General features: G+C 50.3%; 3 protein-coding genes; 2 read left to right on the plus strand and 1 right to left on the minus strand.

The window, feature by feature from the left end:
• Window positions 1–9721: 9721 nt before the first annotated feature.
• Window positions 9722–9958, plus strand: CHC_T00004931001 (hypothetical protein). The gene has a single exon (XM_005716697.1). The coding sequence runs from the start codon at window positions 9722–9724 to the stop codon at window positions 9956–9958; it is 237 nt and encodes a 78-aa protein (XP_005716754.1).
• Window positions 9959–10604: 646 nt separating this feature from the next.
• On the minus strand, window positions 10605–11978 carry CHC_T00008714001 (TRZ/ATZ family protein). The gene has a single exon (XM_005716698.1). It carries the CDS (start codon window positions 11976–11978, stop codon window positions 10605–10607), a length of 1374 nt encoding a protein of 457 aa, XP_005716755.1.
• A 387-nt stretch (window positions 11979–12365) lies between these two features.
• CHC_T00004932001 (hypothetical protein) lies at window positions 12366–13795 on the plus strand. XM_005716699.1 is given in 2 exon segments: window positions 12366–12761; window positions 12762–13795. The coding sequence occupies 1 exon segment, from the start codon at window positions 12366–12368 to the stop codon at window positions 12759–12761; it is 396 nt and encodes a 131-aa protein (XP_005716756.1). The 3' UTR covers window positions 12762–13795.
• Window positions 13796–15408: the final 1613 nt, after the last annotated feature.

Raw genomic sequence — 15408 nt, forward strand, 5'->3', positions numbered from 1 at the left:
CGCGCGTGTCCACGTGTACACCACGGGGACAAGGGACACGCGCATACACGTGCACACGTGTACCACGCGCGACCGAAGCGCGCACGCACTACGGGTGATACGTGTCCTGTCAGCCTCGACATAGCTGACAGTATTACAGTGCAGGCAGACCTGCACTACAGTAGCCCACTACAGTACCTCGGTACTGTAGTGTTATGATAGATTGTTTTGTATATTAAATATGGAGCGGACCGGCGGCGGTGGAGGGGGACAAGCACGGACTTGTCACCCACCGACCGTCAAGGTCCGACTTCCCGCTTATTCTAAGGTAGCGCTCGCTAACTACCCTAGAGCGGCACCGAGCGTGGGTTGAGGACGCGCGCGGTACGCCCACGAGTCGGCTTCGCCTCCGCCCGTCGGTACTGGATCGTTACCCAGTACCGCGCCGGAGCGTCGAGGCGTCGAACCGCTCGCGCGTACCGGCGTCCTCCCCGTTCCCGCTCTACCACGCTACCCGGGCCCGCTGCCCGGTGCCGTTAGCTGGTGTCCTGCTTCACCCCCGTCTTCCCGATCGGACGGGGTCTCGGTCGAACTGTGCATACACCCCTATTTCTGGGGGTGTTTATGCTACACAACAGATTGAGAGCTCAAATTCCAGAAATTATCTGAATCACGACAACCAACAAATGGCACTCATAGATGTGTTACACGTACCGAAAGCATAGGAATCATCGCAACTAGAACCGTTTTCAAAAAAACGCGGACAAATACAGAGAAGGGACTGTGTTAGATAAAACGTTCAACTTTTACGTAAGCCTCTACCATTCCTCGCCGCCATTCCCGAAACTCTTTCCCAATCTCGATATTTTTCTATAAATCCTCTCATCACTCCCCAGGGCGCAGCGAATGCGCTTCACTTGCTTGCAGAGGCCGCTGTAGACAGAGCAGCTGAGATACAGCAGCACAGCCGTGAGGAAGAATGGAGCGCATCCGACGAGGAGTCGGACTTGGCTTGCCCTATCATCGACGCATTCTACAGTGAGGCCGGCCCACCCATGTTTCTCCATATGACCAACTTCACAGCCCAGTAATTCAACCTTCTTTTGGAGGCCTCTTCCGATTTCATCCGAGACAATTGGAACACTGGACGAGGCCGAAAAACGTCGGTCGCAAACAAGGACATTCTTTTTATGACGTTTGCGTCTGTAAAGCATAGGGGAACATGGGAATGGTTAGCTTCAAAATTTGCTATGAAAGGACCAACTTTCGAGGGCCTGGTGCTACGATTTCTTGGTTTGATGGCGGACGAAATGTATCGAGTGTATGTAGAAAAAAATGATGACACTTTCCTAATGATGGCGTTAATGGAGAGGGGGCGTACTTTTAGACACTTTTCACTCGCACGGTACGCCACCGATGTTATCTTTCAGCAGAGCAACTGCCCTGTTAGGACGATGCAGGAAGGAAAGCATTACTATTCCGGGAAGCACAAATTGTATGGTCTGAAGACTGAGGTTTCTGTTTTGCCCACGGGGCTAGCGATTGGATGCAGCAAACACTATGGTGGTTCAGTGGCGGATATAGAAATAATGAGCAGGATGAAAGTTCTATCACAGGCAGTGGCTCGAGAAAAAAGGTGATGAATCAAGTGTTGCTGATATCGGGCCGCTGACCGATGACTTTCCAGGGAAATGGGCAGTACTCGCTGATAAAGGGTACCAAGGAGCTACTGAGATGTTGAGGGTTGTGCATCCCGTGAATCGGACAAAGAACAGAGCCATTACGCGCGACGAGGAGCGATTCAATTGCAAGGTGTCGGGGGACCGAATTATTGTTGAAAACTTTTTTGCTCGGTTTTGTTCTCTGTGGACTGTTGTTGGGAGCAAGTTTCGGTGGGCTGAGGCGTCATACGATACTATTTTTTGTTTCTGTCTTGCAATGACTAATTTGCATGTCAAGTGGAACCCGCTGAGGGCTGGGGATCGGGACTTCTACGTGGGATGGAAGAATCGTCTCTACAAGCTAGGGGATGAGCGAGTGACGAAGTGCAGGCAAGGACAGGCGCTGTATAGGGAACGTCGTCGACAACGTTTAAATGTCCAGATGCGTGGTGCCAGTTTGGGAACGGAAACATAGGCTCCGTGAGAAACGCTGATGTTTTGCAAGAACATAGCACTTTTCTGTAAACAAATTGCCATTTTGGATGTCAGACGTCGTTTTCCATTATAATTTGGCGGTTGTTGCATTGCTGTGTGGTCAGGATGTCGTCGATTTTTTTTTTGAAGTGCGGCTGCCTTTCCTTTATCAGCTGTGATTTACGCAAAAAGCGAGCTTTTGACGCAAAGCCCTAATGAATAAGGTAGAAGTTACGAGTGGTGCGATAGGGAGATTCGGGAAATAATCATCCCGGACTTAACCCTGTGCTGAATTTTGTAGACGGTTCTTTTGCGGCCCACTAGGGTCAAATTACCATAACTTCTCCAAATGTCATACTTAAGGGACGAAAAGTAGTTCACTGGAAAGCTCTCCTTGTCCTGCGTCTGACGGTATGAGAAACTTGTGGTAGAGATAAGAACAGATGGAGATGCGCCTGATTGACTAAACTAATTTGGTCCGCTGAAGATATCGGACCCAAAAGTATACAAAGGTGTTCGAACACCGTCAACAAAAAAGTGTACCTTCACACAAAAACGTGTGATCGTCTACAAACAGTGAGACGTCTACAAATTAAGATTCATCTTTTAGACAGACCGTTGCCTTTTGTAGACTGGTTCAACCGATTCTCTCAAACGAGGTATGGTCTCTTCTTTTTCCGGTTATCTTGACGGTTTGTGAATGTTGTTGATGCACGTCACAAAACATCTACAGTAACTGTAGACGTCAATAACTGAATGTGACTTCTGAAGACTTTACTGCACTGGAGGAAGACGCTTCAACTTTTAAATCAAAGCATTGTCTTCCCCTTCAGAAGACGTTAGCTCCACTGAGTTGTAATCCGTCGCGACCGTTGCATTTCCACCATCATTCCAACCAATCGCCCCGCTTTGCTTCGCACTGCTCCCCGCCCCGACGCCGCCCCGACGTCTCCCTCGATCGCCTCCACCTCCCCGGCCACATCAATCTCAATCCCCCAGTCAATATCCCCCCTCCGTTCTCTTGAATGTAATCTGGTACTGTCTTATCCTATATTAGCTATGCCGTTCTTTGTCTAGTGCTTCTGAGGCCTGCTTCAAAGTTTCGTTTCTCGGCCTGGCTTGGTTTAGCCCGTTTCAATGTGCTTCTTGAGTGCCAGTCGTCCCAGCATGTTGCACAAACAGCTTGTCTGCAAACGCGGCACCACTGCACTTGTCGAGACCCCTTTCGTTTTACTTTTATTTTTCCATCCTTGATGCCTCTTAAATCCCAGGTGCACAATACACAGTAGGTTGCCTTTGCACTAACAGGCTCATGCAGCAATGTCGAGTTTAGCCTTCGAGCTTTGTGAACGCCGATATTATAATTTTCCGCAGCGTTGCGGGAGAACATCGGTGTGAGGCTATGTACTTGTCTTTCGACGTGATCTGTGCCATTTTGTGAGATTATAGTAGATTTCTCGACCCATTCCCTGGCAAGCTGCCGGATAAACCGTCCAAATGTCTCAGTTTTTGCTATTCTGTGCCGCAAGTATTGATAGCCGATGTTCCTAGAGTTCGCAAAATCCTCGATGGCAGGAAGCTGCTTACGATTCCTTGCACAGTAAAGCCTGTATAAAACTGCAGCATTGCTAATTTGCATGGACATCAGTCTGGCAATAATAGACACGACGGGGTTTTCACTAATGTTGCAGCGAGCCAGTGTCTTCATATAGCGAGAAATGACGTCTACCCCACCTTTAAGGTGATTCCAGTACACTGTGGGCGTTAAACGTATCATACGGGATGGAGGAATTGGGGCATTTCGTTTTTCTACACACTTGCGCAGAGCTTCACTGAGACTGTAGTATGACATGAAACTGTGTATGTCGGATGCATGAGAAAGTTGTAGCATGTCGTCATATTCCTTTGGGATATCCTTTGCGTCACTCCCTATCCAATTAAACCCTGTGTGTCTCACGCAGGCCAAAATATAAGTGTACTGATGACGAATGGTCTCAGTAAAGTTAACCATGCACGCGTAGAGTATCCTTCCTTCGGTCATAGACCCACTTGTCGCAACCACGAACAGAACTGAGTTTATGCCAAGTGTTGCCGCATGGTGCAAACATTGTGAACGATATTGTGTGGTGGGGACAAGCTCGTGGAATAGCTCAGTACTCAGTAAATTGCCTCCAACGTCTGAAAGAATAATTAGCTCGCCGTACCTGTTCGCTTTCAAAGAAGCGGACTGTATTGTAGTCAGTGCAGTCATGGTCTTGATTTCTACAGCAAACACCTGGATCATTCCTTCCTCATTCGAAGCAGCTGCGATAGCATCAGGGCTATCAGCAAGCAATCGGCACCTTTTGCTCTCAAGCAGGCCCGTGCTACGCACATGCAGCACTTTAAAGCGAGTACTTTGATCAAATGAATATGATGCACAAAATAACTGTTTCATGTACGCCCCTTTCTGATCTTCGAAGAAGGCAGGCAGAGCCTTTGCAACTTCAATTTCGTTGCGTGAACCCTCCTTCATGCCCATCGTTGTAACTAATGGTTTCATGACCCAAGCCGAGACCGAAGCTTCCTGTAGGGACGCCTGAGTGCTTTTTGTAGCAGCTGCGACCATGGCGTCTTCAGACAGCTGTCCATCTTCGCCCCCATCTAAGTTGACTGTCTCGTCAATAATGTCCTGTTTGAGCTGTAGAACAGCTGCGACAAGCTCAAGCTTTGGAACTCTTAGTTCCAGGCCACGCCCAAAGACGGCTAGCGTTGCTTGCAGGTCACTTTTTGTAAAAGAATTGATCCTGGACTGCGAGTACCTCCTAACCCGACCCGCCATCATACGCCTGTCTGAGGGCCTGTCAATGGTTTGTTTTCGAATTGCCAGGGCATCAAGCACAGATTCCCAGCGCTCTGAGATACACCGTTCTGTTTCGGTGATATCGTCCGGTAGGGTGCTAGCCCCATCGCTGATACGTCTACCACGCAATTTCGCTGCCATTCCTCTCAATCTCGTATCGTAGTCCCGTGCCACAGCCGCGACAAACCCATGGGCTGTCCTTGAAGTAAATCGAAATGCCCGCAGTAGAAACCAGACTGGATCTTCGGATTGTAGATACGTTAACGCATTGACACGATTGAGTGTTTGACTGACAATCCTGCGTCCGTCCTCCGAAAATACGGACCTGTTCGGCGCCCCTCTGTCTGGACCGGAACTGAATACCACGAGGGACTCACTGAGCTCCTTCATACCTGCATCAGAGCGAAAGGCATCTTTCACGACGACAGTAAAACATCTGGAAGGAAACATAGCGGCATTATTATGTACCAGGGCTGCTATCCTGCCAGAACAACTTTCCCGATAAATACATGCCTCTACCTGTCGAATCCCGAACCTCACATGTGAACCAGGTTTTAGACGTGCATTATAAACTGCACGACATCCTTTCTCGGACACAATAACTCCTCTGTGCCTCGCAGTGATAGGACCATCTCCGAATACATAAGGGTACCATAAGTCTCGTTTATGTGTACCAATTAAACTGGCCCCGAGAGTGCACCCCACAAACTCAATTGTCTCTTTCGAGTTATAACCTCTGTCTGCGGCAAAGATCGCCTCTGGCATTGCCCGGAGTGCCCCATTTGTAGATGCCCCCTGCACGAGCTGTGCCAAACGCTCCCACGTATGACGCAGCTTCTCGCCATGCCTTGTAAAGTGACAGGCAATAAATAGAGGGTTTAACGCTGAACAAATTGCATTTCCCACTGGCCCTAGGCCTTTTTTGGGATTGTTGTGCTGTTGAAGGTACGTTAGATTCATCACAGCTCGAGAGGCCATGCGAAGATGGTCATCGTCGAGGGAAAACACTGTAGCATTAGGTACATAGAGTAACTCACGATTGATTGAAGCGACCTCGGACTCCACAACTGTAATCATAGACGTGGCTCTGTTTGCACTCCTGCACCACCCTGTTGGACTGTAGTCATGAACTGCTCGCTTTTCTTTGGTACCGCTTAAAGAAGACCACACCTCATGATACCTCTGAGAAGTTATTCCCATCTGCAAGAAGTTTTCTCGCTCGGTGGGGTCAGATACAGTTGTTGGAGACTCATTGTACATCGCGCACAAAGCGTGCAAAATAATAATTCCTTCCAACTCCAAACGATCTGTGGCTTTTCTCCGACGGTGCAGCAGAACTCTATTTGAAAATGATACCAGCTTCTGAAGGAGACAGTCTGTGAGAAACGTTTCAAAGCATGCCAACGGCGTGATGGTGACAGGTAGCTCGCAGGTTTCCGGATTGTGCCGGGACTTTATGTCTTCTAGAACATTTTCCAGTACTGTGTTAGCCTCTGTCACAAACCGCAGGCCTAAAGTAGTATCGACATCATCAATCTTCACTTCCACTGAAGAGAAAGGGCTGTCATAGTCCCAATTTGTAAGCCCCCCATTTTGATGACCCCGCGCTCGACCCTCAAGCTCCTGATCCGATACTGGAGCTCGAATAGTAGAGTCCTCAGTTTCCATTACACCTGTCCACGGCATATTGACATACCTCTCGTCATCAAAGTCTGCAAACAGCCTACTGTGAATGTCTTCACAGAGATCTCCGCCGGAATCGCATGTCGATGATAAAATATTTGAAACACGAGTGGCACTACATAGAGATTGTAGTTCTGAGTCTGCAATGTGACAGGTGGCTGCGGTAATTTCCTCCGAAGAGCAGGAAATTCCAGGTGACGCAATGGGCTCTTGGGAGAATGGCACATCACTCGAGTCCATTGAGTCATCCACGGCTGCCAATTGCTGCTGAAAGGGCGAGCATGGTATACTTTCCACCATATCCGAAGGCATTCCTGCGTCATGAAGCGTACTCATTTGATTGAAGGGGAGGGGTGAGCCGCCAGGGTCTTGGGCTGGAGCAGGTGAAAGAGCAGGAGTTGTTAGAGTGCCAAAATACGGGAGGGGAGGCGATAGATTGGGAGGGCTATCGACTTGTAGTGAATGCGATTCATTGGCAGAATCGCTTGCAATTTCAACTGATTTGTGCTGGTCTCTATCTGCATTTTTTGAAGTCTGCGGCCGCGCAGGACTGCTCTCGCTATCACCCACATCTGGGTCTGTACAGAGAGCGCGATCGCTCATGATCTCCGTGCTTGCCTGGAAACGGAGTTGTTTGATAGAAGGGAGATTGAGGAGGGACGCAATGGGGGTAAGAGGGTATCGTGAAAGGAGATGTTGTAGAGTTAGGAGACGGTTTGTGAGGTAGAACACATGAAAAGAGACGATGTGTGCAATCGATGAGAGACGTGTACTTCAATCTGGTACAATCATCCAATTGCACATATCTCTCATTTTCCAAGTAGATTTTTGTGACGATCCGCCGCCGTCTCTTGTGACAAGTATACAAAATCGTCACAAATTTTGTAGACCCTAGAATCGTCTACAACCGGAGCACAGGGTTAAGAACGGGCCTCAGGCCTGTGACTCCCAAAAGTTTTGATGTCATTTCTTTGTTTCCTCGATCACTTTCGAACACCAATCCCACCCCGACATAACGCCGGCCCTGGTACTGTACCTTCGTCGCCTAGCATGGCTACGCGACTGCACGCATTGCGTACAAGGCGTACTACGCATTGATTACCTTTGTCGTCCTCCGCATTTCCATCTTCCGCACCATCCTCTGGGCTTCTTCCTACGTCTCGAAGATTCAGCTCACTAAGGAGAAGTTCGGCACTGCGCTCATGCAATGGCGCGGTTCCGTCGTACTCGCCGTTCAGCTGGGCAGCTGCCCCAAGTTCCGCAACACAAAAATCCGCACACTGCTACTACATCCGCAATATACTTATTTCCAGCAAACCGAAGACTCAAAATCCTGACCATGTCTTTTAAGCGCATCACTACCACCACCGACCATACCACTTGTTTACCCCCTGCTTGAAATGCCTTCTCCAGTCCCGTTTAGCCTCTCTGCATATTTGTAAGCACGGTACAGTATTTTCAAAGAAGTGTCCGCCATTACGTTGATTTGCAACCATGACACACCAGTGAGTTTTATGAAGCTTTCTTTTCGGCGGGGTTGCACTTCAATAAGGTTAAGTGTCTCGGAGACCGGTTATTGACCAATAATTCTGACACTTTACATTACTGTACCTATTGTACGTCTATGCGTTCTGGTGTCTATCAGACCGTTAGTCCTCATATGAGGACAAAAGTTGCTTTGTTTTTTTCTAGACACCGCAAGCGCGATTTAACTTCTGCTTTTTTTGCAACTAGAAGTCCATTGCCGCAAGTAAAGAACTTGCTCATCAATTCTGGCGAAACAACTTGTTGACGCACATAAAGGTGTTCAAAAGAAAAAGTCAGCTTACAGACAGCATTTTTCTTTGAGCTAATTCTATACCAGTAGCATAGAAACATTCTGTAGAGTGGTTTATTATCGGTTCTAACTTAGAAAAATTATAAAACGAGTCAACCTCCAACAGAAAAATACAAACGGTAGACGTCAAAGTTAGATCGTGCTTGCGTCGTCTAGAAAATATATATATTTATATCTACTGTCCTCATATGAGGACTGTTCTATATGCACGGCATATTGATTCTCTTTTTGGTGTGCCAGGAAGGAAGGCTCCGTACGTTAAGGAGGCTGGAACTGCAGGCGCCGACAGTTTAGTTTCTCATTGCCCTTCGCCGGAGATAATGTTTGCACAGGTATACTCTTAAACTGCGATCCGAATCCCGGCCACGAAAAAAAACATTCTCGCTTTTTCATTGCCCGTTTTACGAAAACATGTTTGGCAGTGAAGGGGACCAAGTCTCAAGTGGGAGAGACGGCCTAAAAGGTGTGCTTGTGCCCAATGTAGTACGCGCATGATTTTCGAAAGCAACTGGAAAATTGGGTTGACTGTTTTTGGGCGCAAGAGCACTATACTGTATGCATAGCTTGATTCTGCTGGATTTACGATTTTCAATGGAAATGCAACCACCCTTTAAAAAAATCTCGATACAGTGTCACACTCGCCAGGGGCTCATCGCATGCACCGGAAGTCATGACTAAGCGGAGTTATGTATGTATGCTATGCCGCTACAGCAATACAGTCTACCAGGATTTCTCCGCGATTGGAGCACCCCGGGCAAGATGACCGAAGTCTAGTAGGGACAGTCTAAGGCACAACACCTTGACGACATCTGGATTTCATCTAAGATCTGCGTGACGACGGTCCAACGAAGGCATGGACGAAGGGAAGGACGAAGGGAAGGACGAAGGGAAGGACGAAGAGACCGGTCCCGAGGTGCGGGATGGGTTCCTCAAGCTAGTCTCCGGGGACGGCTTCAGTTTTGTGGTGGAAGAGGAGTATGCCAAAGTATCTGGAGTGATCCGGAAGATGATGACGAATTCCTTCAAAGAGTCGCGCACCAAGGTGATCCACTTGCCAGAGTTCAGCGGCGGCGTGCTAGAGAAGATCTGCCAGTACTTCTACTACATGGCCCGTTTCAAGAGCCGCGAGCGCCAGCAGATGCTTTCGGCCGCGCGAGGAGCCTCGGAGGGGGGCCACGCCGCCTCGCTTGATTCTTTTGCAGACAACTTCCACGTGCCGCAGGATATGGGCAAGGAGCTCATGCTATGCGCGTTTTACCTCGATCTGTGAAATGTGATTGCCCGCTTTCGTTTCGGGCGAGCTCGCCCATCCCAACTTTGTTTCGTTGCGTTTTAGGGCGTCAACCGAAACACGGCGGCCGTCTGTCGCTGCGTAGTATAAAATGGAAGCTATCCCTTCGATTTTATACCACCCAACTCCGCTCAGCTAGCGTCATCCGTACCAGGAAGCCTTTCGTTGCACTCACCCCCGTGTACCTGTAGTCTGCCGCTTTCTTGCCGAGACATGCATCCGGATGCAGACCTCCAGGCCTTTAATTTTCCAACAGAAGCCGCCCCCGAATGCGACCAAGAAACGGTATGTTTTGGCCCATGAGCTCTGTCGTTCAGCTTGAAAAAGGACCCCGTTTCCACCGCCACGACATTTCATCCCTCCTCTAACACTACATCTTCAACAACAGAGTCTGCCATCCCCACAGAGTAACGCCGACGCCAAACGAGCCATATCTAAACGCCGCCTAAAGTCGCGCGCCCAGAATCGAACCAAGGCTCGCAGCAAATCGTCCAGCCGTAGTTTACAAGCCGGAACACCCCTGCGCGAAAACGAGTGTTCAGAAAACATCGATTCAGATCTGAAGGACATGGAAGCAAGACTGGATGCCGTGGAAGAGAGAATCGCAGAAACGCTCAACTCGCTCCGAACCAGCATGGCTATGTGCGCTGACCACATGGTGGAAACCATGTCGGCCATCATTGCCACGGGTGCCGACAACGTCAGAAGCAGTATTACACAAGTTCAGACTGTGCGCCAGGGGAACCGCTCTACCAACGGCCAGCTTCGCGCTCTCGGTCAAATCGATCACGAATAGGGAATCATCTCTCCGATCAATCCCTCCTCTCTTTGGACTCTTTACTTTTGGGGAAATTCTTCCATTATCTTAGAGCGCCAGTGACTCATCCGTTTCAGCGTATCCCCGATATCTACAGTACAATGCGTTCCTTCCTTGAGTAGAAACTTGCCGTTCACCATCACGTCGTTGACATCTTCGCGAGCAGCGGCGTAAACAACCGCAGAGTGCGCATCGAACATTGGTGAATTTCCCGCATGCGTGTGGACATCAATGCTGATGATGTCCGCCGCCTTTCCAACTTCGAGACTCCCGGTGACATCCTCTAGACCAAAAGCTTTCGCCCCATTGAATGTCGCCATCTGAATCGCCGTGTATGCTGGCAGCGCAGTCGCATCCCCAGCCAAGTTCTTGGTGTTGAGCGCTGTCAGCTTCATTTCCTCAAGCAAACTTAGGGAATTATTGCTGCACGCCGAGTCGGTCCCCAAGGCCACGTTAATCCCCGCTTTCAAAAATTTGTGCACCGGACAAAACCCCGACGCGAGCTTCGAGTTAGACGACGGGCAATGTGCGATATTCACCCCTTTCTCCGCACAAAGTTGAATCTCCTCGTCCGTCATGTGCACCATATGCGCGGCCACCAACTTGGACGACAACAACCCCATGCGTCTAAAATCCTCCACGGGATGGCACTCATTCTCGCTCAAGTGGCATGCCGGATGACTGCGGTCGAGCACGCAACTCGCGCTGCATTCTTCTCTCGTCTCATGCAAGTGGGTATGAATAAACACCCCGTTCTTCTGCGACAGTTCCCCAAGCTTCTTCCACGTCTCTGTAGCGACAGTGTACGGCGCATGCGGAGCATACGAAAACGTGATCCTGTCCTCGCCCTGGAACTGCTGCATAATGTCGTGCCCCTTTGCAATGTATTCATCAACGCCCTTTGCATACGCAGAGGGATACTCGATCAAGACCATGCCGATGACGGCTCTCATGCCCGTGCGCACGGTGACTCGAGCTGCGGCGGCGGGGTACCAGTACATGTCGGAGAAGCAGGTGATGCCGCCACGGATCATTTCCGCTGCGGCGAGCATGGCGCCATCCTCGCAGAACTCTTCTTTCGAGGCGAAGGCGCCCTCTATGGGCCAGACGACGTCATGCAGCCACTTGAGAAGCGGGAGGTCGTCTGCGCGGCCGCGCATGAGGGTCATGCCGGTGTGGGTATGGGCGTTGATTAAGCCGGGCATGACAATGCTGGACGTACGGTCGATAACAGTGGCGGGGGAATACTTGTCAGCGGCGGCCGCGGTAGGGAGAATGTCGAGGATTTTTTCATCCTTGATGAGGATAGAATGGTTTTCGAGGGAGACAGTTGGGTCCGGGTGAACGGGAAGGACCCAGCCGGCTTTGATTTCCAGGTCTGCGTTCTCGGACATAGTGTGTGGGGACGGATTCTGGGATGTGGGCGACGCTGGCAGAGGCGGTCTGGCTCTTGGGGGAAGGAACTAATGCAACATGGCAGAGGCGGCCTGGCTCTTGGGGGAAGGAACTAATGCAACATGGCAGAGGCGGTTTGGCTCTTAGTTAGAGGAAGGAAGATAACGACATGTTCGGTCACATGACTGGTCTTCTCTTTTTCGTGCTCCCCTGCTTATCGTCTGTCCACGTGTAGGTGCTGCCCGTAAACATGTCTCCCCCTGATTCGCTGTGTTCTGTTTCCAAACGCACTTTGAGATCACCAACTGTGCCGGCTTGGCTGAGGCCCTCCTTCTGCCAACTCTGCGCCCCCTTCCCCTTCCCCCTTCCCCCTTCCCCCCACTGCCATGGGCCGCCTCCAAGCGTTCAACATCCAGAAATGGCTCTCCGCGAACCGCCACCTGCTCGTCCCTCCTGTGGGAAACAAGCTTTTGTTCGAAGGTGAGTTCAAGGTGATGCTCGTGGCCGGCCCCAACGCGCGCACAGACTACCACATCGAGGCTGGCGAGGAGTGGTTCTACCAGCTCGAGGGGGACATGGTTCTCAAAGTCGTCGATGACGGCGCCTTATACGACGTCCCCATATCCGCAGGCGAGACTTTCTGCCTCCCGGCCCGCGACTCGCTGAAGGGGGATGATGCCCGGCAGCCTCGGCATCGTCGTCGAGCGCGAACGCCGCCAGGGGGAGCTCGACTGCCTCAGATGGTACTGCCAGCGGGAAGAATGCGCCCGAGTGTTGTTTGAACGCGAGTTTGTGTGCACCGACCTCGGCAAAGACCTCGTACCCATCATCGAGGAGTACTACGCCGATGCGGCTAAGAGGACGTGCGCAGAGTGTGGCTTTGTCGAAGAGCCGCCAAAGACTGCGAAGACGTCAGCTCGCCTTCACGCATCCCACAATTGAAGTGCTGTGCCAAAACGATAACCGTTGCCAGTGCCATTTCTGTAAGTTACTCGACCACTTTTACCGTCGCAATGTCGCAAGGCATGCAACAGAAAATTCATGGGCGAGGATTCCCTCGCTCGGATGTAGAATTCTTGTGATATTTGGCACAAATCTGTGATCTGTGTCAAATTCATCGTCGGGGAAAGTGCAGTTAAAAACGAATAGCGTCGCTTTCTTTGTGAAGTAGCTTTGATTTCGGCATCAGGCCGGCGAGGCCCTGACTGGTACTTGAAGTTTCACGCTTCTTGGATACTTTGCAGTTGACGATCCGGCAAAAATCGTGTGTGTGCGTGTGGAAGTATTCCCCCGGGCGAAATTGCCTCGTTGAAGGAATCTGTTAACTAGGGAAAAAAACAAATAGCGGCGGTGTCAGCCAGCGTATGAGAGCTTCTTCGAGCCCCCCCGAAAAAGGGACAGCAACAATCTGTCAGATTTCTGTTCAGAGACCATTTTCCCAGGCTTGCTTCATCACGACTTTGATTCAGAAGGCTATGCGGCGGTATGTATGCAGAAAGTCGACTATTTTTTGAGGCTACGTCTGTGCATCAATCGTGCACATGGCCACTGGTCTCACTGGAAACAGAATGGTGCAGATTCCGAAACGTATGAATTTGCTTTGTATCTACACGTGTACAGCATGGATTTCTTGCCTCATTGCTGTTGACTGCTGTTGACAGCAATGATGCAAGAAATCCATGCTGCAGATGCTGATGTTGACATGCTGACATCAGCAATAGTTGCAGCGGGTTCTCCCTGGTTGTAAATGTGACCCTGCAGCGACCCGCAGCGGGTTCTCTCCCTGGTTGTAAATAAAGTTTACCTTACATCTTTATTTACAACAGAGCTAAGACCCTAGTTGCAGCTGATCAAGATCATAAATAAACATCATCTCTCGGCCTCTCGAGAGAGGTGTTTAGTCGCAAAATTCCTCTCCGACTTGGTTGCATTCGGTTTGGCCGCCACTTTGACCGCCATTTCGATGCTGCGATACAGCATGCGAATGAGAATTATTGTTCATCGAATCTCAAAGACTGTTTGGGTACGAGCAGTGCCACCTCGTCGGAAAGAGACTTGCACACTCACGTTCAGCTCTTGCGTCAAATGATTCGGATGGTACCGTTATGAGCGCGTTCCTCATTGGGAATGGAAAGAGGAAAGGCGACTTCCCATGCCCCAACTCCCTATCGTCTCTACAGTACACACCTTTGCTTGAAATTTACGACTGAAGAAAGGAATAGCGCACCGACCTCGTCCTAACTGCCCGTACGGTAGTTTGCGTCAAATTTGCATTGTTCATAACCATAAGTTGAAGCGCGAACAGGTGAATACAGATCTTCAAGCCCTTATCAGAATCAAGCTTTAAATAGGAATAGAGACAACCACAATCAGTCGAGAGTCCCGCTCCCTGTCGACTTTAAAACAAACCACCAAAAGACACTGACGTTCAAACACCACTTCCTGCCGTACATGCACCACAACTGCAGACTATGACACATATTCACTCGCCCCTCCCTCCTGCTTCACTGCCAAACCCCGAAATTATCAAATCTATCTCCCCCTACGGCGCCGAGTTGCGCTGCTCTAGTATGATAGATGCCTCGCAATCTGAACATGCACGCTAGACGAGTTACAGTACGAGTTTCTTTCATATTTCATATCATATTTCATATGCGTTTATCAAGCAGCGGTGCCCGTTACTCTTCCCAATGAAGTGCTCATTTATCTTGGTCGTCCGCCTCCTGGGCTACGACAAAGCTACGGCATTTGACATCAACGGGTGATGCACTTGCACGGTTGATGTCACTGAAGACCACGCTGACAAGACGTAACGCTGCTATCCTGCGCAGGCGATAGATTGTATCTGTTGACAGATATCAGACTTGTGTCGAAGAAATACTGTTGCACATGAGGTGATGCTCGATGACGTAGAACGGAGCATCGAAGGTGTTGGGGAAAGCGGCGGGGGTTCGGGGCAGCGGTGGTGCAAACATAGGTCAGCACCCAAAAGGAGGCTCGACGAGCTCCGTGCCGCAAAAAGAGAGTACAGTACGCAAAAAGACGCGCCCCCTAGATTCCGCGTGCCCTGATTGGCAGCATTGCAATACTTGAAGAGTTGGCGCTCAATCATTTCATGTCCCACGCCACCTGGCTTCCGCTTATTCGCCTCTACACTCATAAAGATTGATCCACCGCCAATGGGAGCCGCCGCACCCCCCCTGTCCAGGCATGCATCTCACACCCAGTCGCCCTAAGCCGAGGCGGTTACCGGCACAAGTCTGCACTTCCGCCCCAACCCGACCTTTCTTCCCCATCCCTCGCAACTTCACTTATGTACCTAACCGCACCTCTACCTCCCGAAACACCGTCCCGCCCCCCATTTCTTCCTTGCCAGCACCACTGTTGAACCCCGTCTGCATCCAACCCCCCTCCCCCCCCCCCCCCCCC

This window comes from Chondrus crispus, genomic scaffold (assembly GCF_000350225.1).
Source record: "Chondrus crispus Stackhouse genomic scaffold, scaffold_26, whole genome shotgun sequence".
Classification (NCBI taxonomy): Eukaryota; Rhodophyta; class Florideophyceae; order Gigartinales; family Gigartinaceae; genus Chondrus; species Chondrus crispus.